Below are 7,566 nucleotides of genomic sequence, written 5' to 3' on the forward strand. Positions count from 1 at the left end.
AGTGTATATATATATATATATATATATATATATATATATGGGTGTTTATTGTGTAAATATGTTTGTATTATTACTATTATTATAACTGATTCTATTTCCTTTATTTTGTATAATAGTTTCTGTATATTTTCTCTCCTATGTCTACTTAATGTGTATTGGTGTTATTCTTATGTGTGTACATTTTTTCTTTTGAGCTTTGCTGTTGCACAGGAATTTCCCCGGTGGGGGATTAATAAAGTCTTTCTTATCTTATTATGTTATATTCTTCTGCAGAGAAAGGCATCTGTATATCGACGGTGTCCCTGTGGATTCTGCTTGTGTACACAGAGGCTTCACTTCGACTCAGAGACCTTAAAGCCTCTCATGCCAACCTGTCTCATCTTTTTGCTGCACACTGGTATGTGGATTTAACACAAGTCACCCTTTCTGCCCTAAGAAGAATTTTCACAATAGTTTTTTTTTTTTTTAGGATTTCTTACATAAGATTAATTGAGTTGTAGTAAAAGCAGCAACAAACTTGTGTTAATCCCCTGTGTGATATTACTAATTGGCTTAGATGTTTGTCCACCATAAGTACTATGCATACATCCATTAATAGATTACCAAATAATAATAGAATTTGGTTAGCAAATTTATAGCTTTTTAATGTGGCACATCTTTTCTAACTGTTTTCCCCTGTTGTATCCACATTCAGTATTGGATATCCTGTAGTGTATCTGGGGTTTGATGCCACCTGCTACTTCACCAACATCTTCAAGCTGCGCATACAGAAAGCTGTGCAGAGTGAGAATGATTTCCACATGCACCTCCTGCAGCACTCGCTCCCTCCAGGCCTGCAGGTTTACCCCAAGACGGGCACAGATGGCAGTGGCAGTAAGTCTTTTTCACCATTTATTAATACTCACTTCCATCTACCATTGTTACAATCTGCAAGATGTTCCTAATTTATCCTAATTTTATCATTTATCAAATCAGAGGTTTGGCACTCAAAGTAACCAGTCAGTCTTATACTATTCATTCCAATAAACATTGAAAAATACCTACCAGGAAGTTATCCTTTCAGCAAATTAGGAAATTCTTACAGAATATAATTATTCCCTTTATTCCCCTTTTGTCACCAAAGTGAAAACGATGACTAAATAAATCAAGTTGCAGCGACGAATATTGCACAGAGAAAACCACAGTTTATTTTCCAAATTGCAAGTGTCAGCAAGGGTGTTGTTGATCAGGGCTGTCATCGACTATAGAAACATGTCAGCTAATCGATTAGTTGATTTAATAGACATATCTGTCAAACTGAGTTTCTCTACAAAGAATCATGCAAAAGCACCACTTTAAATCTTGTGTTTAGCAGAGATGTGCTCATAAGTTTCTTGGAAATAAGTCATTCAGCATTAAATAGCATACAAAATGACTAATCAACTAAAGACCAAACGACCGATCAGTCGACTAATCAACTAATAGGGGGCATCACTGTTGTTGAAATGTGGTAGCACAACGTTAATAAGTGTCCTTTAGCTCATTTACATACTTATTTATGCATTGTTGGCTGGTTTGCGTACCAGAAAAGGTCAGTGAGGAAAGGAATACAGATGAGCCCATTGCTGCAGCAAATCTTTATAACCTAAATGCAACAAACTGAACAGCAGATTGAAAATGTTTTTGCCCTTTTCATATCCCAACTACAGAATTAAAATCATATTAGAAAGATGATACTGACATTTAGTTTTTTATCTGCCTGTTCTTGCAGGCTCAAAGTGGAAAATAAAGCCTGAGTCGACTCAGTATCAGTGTCAGAACGGCGGCGTAGTGGCCCATGATGAGGTGCACTCTGAGGACTGCCTCCAGATCCGCAGTGAGGAGAAAGTGTCAGAGAAGGGAACACAGGAGGTGAAGTCAGCTGAATCAAATCGGCGTCCATTATCATCCAAACCTAGTGAGTCCAGAGAGCTGCTCCACTGCGGGGCAGGAGGACCGGAATCCTCTACAAACCTGGAAAATCTACCTCAAGATGTGCAAGGAAGCAAAGCCACACGGACGGCTAAAAGCTCCTCGCCAAAAGCCTGTAGAGGCAGCACAAATACTCCTTCACCACCTGCAGGGAGGACTGAGAAGAAGCAGAGATCCAACTCAAAAACACTCAGCCCCAACCGGGACGTAACAGAGAAGAGTGCCGCAGCAGCTCAGAATCACCACGCTGAACAGACGGCCAAGTATACCAGCATTAACTTCAGTTTAGTTCAATATTAGACATGTGAAAGTACAATTAGAGCTGAAAAAAATCACTTTCCTTGTAACTCCACCTTTATTATCTTTCAGGCTGGAGCAGGAGCTGAGGAGGCTGAAGGGCGAGCTGCAGGTGAGCAGACAGAGCGAGCAAGAGCTGCGAAGTCACATCTGCAACTTGACCAACAGCGAGAGGAGCCTGAGACCAGAAGTTTCCCTGCTCAGACAGTCCAACATGCTGCTCCAGAGCAAGTGAGTCATCCACTAGAGCCACTGCTTAAGCTCTTTGGCTCCGTCTGTGGGCCGATTTACACATTACATCAGTCTATAAATAAAAAGTGAGACATGGTTGAAGTGCTACTCGGACTATGGCAATCTGTGTGAAAGCAAACCATTTGTGGAATTATGTTTTTACCCTCAAAATGATTGATTGATCTCTTTTAAAGACGAAATTATTAGAATATGACGTAATAGTTCATGTTAAGTGGATTAAGGCTCACAATTCTCACCCATGAAAGAATGTTACATGTAAGCTCCTTCCTGTAACAAAAGAGGAAGCTTACACAAACGTCAACTCAAAGCCTTTATTTGGCCAAACGACAAATGAAAAAGAACTTAACAATATAATGGATAAGGGTAGAGGTGGAGTGTCTCCGGGGTGGTGCATGGTGAAGAGAGAGACCAGAGAATGGTCTGCTGTCAACTCCAATACATGTGAGCCAGGCTGTCACAACTTACTGAAACCTTTCACAGCATGAGATCTTAATTTCACGAGAATATATAAAAATAACAATAATTATTATGGTGTGTGGCTACTAAAACACAATCTGACCACTGGAATCAATGTGATGAGCATGAATTGGAGTCTTGGTCATGCTATTTAATGTTCTGTGTAATTAGTGCATTTCTCTTGTGTACACAAAAGAAGAAATGTGACCACATCATTGTCGGAGATGAGCACATTATGCACAGCTCTTCTCAGTGCTTCTGATAAGACTTTTAAAAACAAAGTGCTCTCTAGCAACCTCAAGGATTCTGTCTTTTTGCCAGATCCTGGGAAGTTAGACTTAAACAAGTCTATTTGGATGTGGCAGTAAACCACTTTTTTATGGTCTTATTTTTGACATTATGTAAAGTGATATTATTGCTTTTCCTTCAGGATTCTGTGTCTGACTAAAACCAAGCAGAGGGACAAACAGAGCAGTGCAATGCTGGAGAAGAAGAACAGATCGGAGACGGAGGCCAGACTCTCTGTTGAAAAACAGTTGGCTGAGCTTCAGGCTCAGAAACTGGAGGAAGCAGCCAGCACAGCACGGAGTCTAACAAACAGGTAAATCACGCCTCTTAGACCTTTCACATTCCTTCTACTGACGTGGCTTTGTACCTGGAAAGTAAAGCAGAATCTGAATGTGTATGCTAGTGAGTTAAATGCTATTGTGAGTGAATTTTCAAACGTGATGAAAAGTGTAAATAATGCTTTTTCGCTTTCTTGCTGAAAGTTAGATGAGGAGATTGATACTGCTCTTATGAATTAGCTTAGCTACCTACAAGCCCCTTGACGCTCGCTAATTGAAATATTATATCTCATTTGTTTAATTTGTGCACAAAGCGAATAGTAAAAAACACCACTTTTGGTTTTACAGGAGTTATGTTTGGCACTATTTCTTAGAAGTCACTGTGGCTGGCCAAGACATAGCCCGGGACACAACACAATTTTGTTGTTGTTAAAGTCTGTGTTTTGACGCCTCAAAACAAAGAAGATCAAACTTAAAGTAAAGTTAATTGTTGAGCTTTAGATACTGTAGTAGGGGGGACATGGTTCCCTTTGGACACAGCTATGCTAGTTGTTTCCCTCTGCTCCCTATCTTTATGCTAAGCTAACACTGCTATAGCTATACTAATAGCCTTACTGTATATTGAAAGCACAAATATGACAGCGTTATGTCTTGTTATCTAAGTCTCGGCAAGAAAGTGAATATGCCAAAATGTTGAACTATTCCTTAATTCCACACATGACATTTTTTATAGATTTTAATATATTTCTTTGCATTTTATGTATACCTCTTCATTACATGTGTGGAATATAAAAAAAAAAACATTTCATTAAATGTAATGCCATATTTCTTTCTGTGTAAACTGGTCTTTATTTCCAATGAAACCCCTCTCTTACCGTTCAAAATTTTCTCCGTCTCCTACACCAGGCAGGAACACTGTGAGACCCAAATGTTAAGGAAAAGAGTTAAAGATCTAGAGACAGAGTACAAACAACTACAGCGGGAGTGTCAAGTGAAAGAGAGTCGTGTGGTAGATCTAGAGAGTGATGTTGAGGTATCTCTTTTACACTATTTGGGAATGAACTTGTGAGTTTAAGTGTCTGTGAGTCTCAAGTGGTCCAGTACCTGGTTGTTCTCAGTTTGGTCATGTAGACCTTTTGCTGTTTGAGTTCTGATTTTTATGTCTGTAATTCTTTGTGTTAGTAAAATCTCTTAAAAGCGGAATCGTTCATTGAGATCATTTAGTATTTAAAAGACAAAAGCTATTTTATGTTGGACTGCAGTCAACACATTGCACTTTGTCATCGTACCAGTACGCAGTAATATTGTATGTTTGTTGTCTTGACATCAGGTGTGTACAGTGTTGTACTGTGTGGTATTTGATTTCATTTTAGTGACATACTCTCCATGAAGCATGCTGAAACAAAAGCCAGGTCTTTCATAAAAAAAACATTGCACTGCTTTAAGTATGGGTCACCTCCCTCAGAATGTTAAAAGTCAATGTTAACAGAAATAATCATCCCTCAGAGTATCTAATATAATGTGCAGCTTTTGTTTATGTTTGTTGAATGGCTGGCCAATTCATCATGGAACCGTTTTCCCTCTGTGGTCCATTGGTTTCCTAAGTGAATGAATCTCAACACATGTTAACGAAGGCAATAGAAACATAGTGACTGACTATGACATTTTAAAAAGGCAAAAATACTTAGGAAACCAAAGCACTAAGATCCCTCAGGTGGTCATCGCACAGGGTTGATTGATGTTTTGTCGTTTTACTGTGTTCTTACTATCAATGTGTTTGTGGACTCAGGCTCTGGGAAAATACCGCTGTGTGGAGAAAGAGACGGACATGTTGCTGTCCACTCTGTCAGCCATGCAGGAGAAAGCTCAACATCTGGAGTACAACCTGAGCGCAGAGACTCGCATCAAACTGGACCTGTTCTCGGCTCTAGGAGACGCCCGCCGACAGCTGGAAATCGCTCAAGGTTTCTACTCTCATTTGTGTTGTCTTATTGTGCAACTTGGTTTTAAATTTGAGTGTATTCTTAGTGCCTATGGTGTGAAATTTTTTTGACTTACCAATTCAAAAATTCTGGCCGGATCTAGGACAGTCTAAAGATGCAGTGGAGCAATTTTTGTGTCATTTGAGCATAAACTGTGGCAGGAGTAGGGTTTAATTAGTTTTACAGTTTTTGAGAAGGTCTAAATGTTGGTGACAGTTACAAACTGCAAACATGTACGACTGATTTTTTTATGAAATTTAAGCTAATTAGCTAAGGTAATTGTAACACTAGCCTTACTGTATATTGAAAGCACAAATATGACAGCGTTATGTCTTGTTATCTAAGTCTCTGCAAGAAAGTGAATATGCCAAAATGTTGAACTATTCCTTAGTTCCACACATGACATTTTTCATAGCTTGTAATATATTTCTTTGCATTTTATGTATACGTCTTTATTACATGTGTGGAATATATAAAAAAAAAAAAGTTTAGACGGTTGCTATAGCGCCATCATCAGGACTATCAGCCAGAACCAAAGCCAGTTGAGGAAGGTTAGCATAGGACTGGACCAATGTGCAAAGTGTGATGATGTATTATGCATGGGAAGGCAGGAAAGAATATCTACAAATACAAGTTTTAAATAACAAATGTAGAACATTGTGTAGTCTTGGTAAAGGTGTTTGGTCTCAGAGACATATGCCATACTCAGACCACAGACTCAAATGCCGTATGGACTTTACATAAGAGTAGTTTTTAAAGTGGGAAAACTTGAGAGAATAACTACTAAGAATCCTGCTTTTCACATTCACGTTCAATAATGACTTGCAATTTTAAGAGATGCAACATCCTGCACTGTCAACGCTCTCTGGTATTTCTTTTGTTTGTCCTTCAGATAAAGTGATGAGGCAGGACCGGGAAATAAAGGAGATGAAGCAGAAGATTGCAGAGGTGATGGCCGTCAGTCCAGGCTTATCCTACATGGCTCCTCGGCCTCCGGTGCCACAGTATCTCACCAAGCTACTCAACTCTGAGCGTTACATGCTGAATCCACGAGCACTGATGTACCAGTGTCTGAAGAAATAAAGGATGTCATCGCCTTTTTTAATCCTTAGACCCGTCTACATAAAACATCAGGGGAAGGGGCTAATGGATTAGTATTACAGAGCTAAATAACCATGAGGTCATCTACTTCCAGCCATGAGTGGAACCAGAATGAACCTCCACAGGTCAAATGCCTTTTGCTGCACTGATGGTGCTACCTTTACATTATTATATTTCCTGTTTCCTCCAACATCAAGTGTTGAAGGTTTTTTTTTACTCGAAAACAATGTATCTGATATGCAGAGCTGCCGTAGACACAATTTCTATGTAAAGATACAGCAAAAACCATCTAGTTGGGATGCAACCGAGAGAAAGAGAACACATTTCTTCCAATTCAGACCCTATCAATTTGTCTAAATGAATGGTTCCTGGATAACTTCAAAATGTACAAGTAGATAAACACTGTTTACAGACTGTAGCTTTAAAAGACAGATTAACTCTGTATTATATATTTTCTGGCATGACAGTAAAACTACACACTCAATAATATTTATATTGTAAACAAAAATATTATACTTACAAAGCTGTAACATTTTTTGGAATATAGTAACCTTTTGTTTTATTCAAGTGTCCCAGGTAGACATGACAGTGAGCCAGCATGCACAATACCGGGACCCTGTAACTGAAGCAGCTAAATGGATTCAGCTATCATTACTTTCATTATTTACACCTGTGCTTTTTCTACTGTATCATGTCAAAATGTTATAAAAGTTAGATTTCATGCTGCAACAGATTTTGTTCAAATATGTTCAGACTTAATACCAATATATGATTGTCTCAATATGAATTATAGAGAGATGATACATGATAATATTGAACGATCCCCAATCCTAGTTTGTTGTGTTTATGAACTTTTCTTGAATTTAAACTAAAATAAACACTCATTTGATAAAATACAAATATTAGGCAGAGACAATATTCTATTTACATTTCTCTCAAAGCATACTTTTAATTATCAACAT

General features: G+C 38.4%; 1 protein-coding gene across 2 annotated transcripts in view; it reads left to right on the top strand.

The window, feature by feature from the left end:
* The window catches only part of si:dkey-12h9.6 (macoilin-1), a 14,470-nt gene extending 7,128 nt beyond the window's left edge, over positions 1-7,342 (top strand). For both annotated transcript variants that reach the window (XM_034899501.1, XM_034899500.1), the window contains exons 4-11: positions 274-397; positions 695-873; positions 1,751-2,213; positions 2,320-2,478; positions 3,386-3,556; positions 4,428-4,554; positions 5,311-5,485; positions 6,396-7,342. In XM_034899501.1, coding sequence (XP_034755392.1) covers positions 274-397; positions 695-873; positions 1,751-2,213; positions 2,320-2,478; positions 3,386-3,556; positions 4,428-4,554; positions 5,311-5,485; positions 6,396-6,586 — 1,589 coding nt within the window. In that variant the 3' untranslated portion in view covers positions 6,587-7,342. The remainder of the gene's footprint in view (positions 1-273; positions 398-694; positions 874-1,750; positions 2,214-2,319; positions 2,479-3,385; positions 3,557-4,427; positions 4,555-5,310; positions 5,486-6,395) is intronic.
* The last annotated feature ends 224 nt before the right edge of the window (positions 7,343-7,566 follow it).

This window comes from Etheostoma cragini, chromosome 18 (assembly GCF_013103735.1).
Source record: "Etheostoma cragini isolate CJK2018 chromosome 18, CSU_Ecrag_1.0, whole genome shotgun sequence".
NCBI classification, from domain to species: domain Eukaryota; kingdom Metazoa; phylum Chordata; class Actinopteri; order Perciformes; family Percidae; genus Etheostoma; species Etheostoma cragini.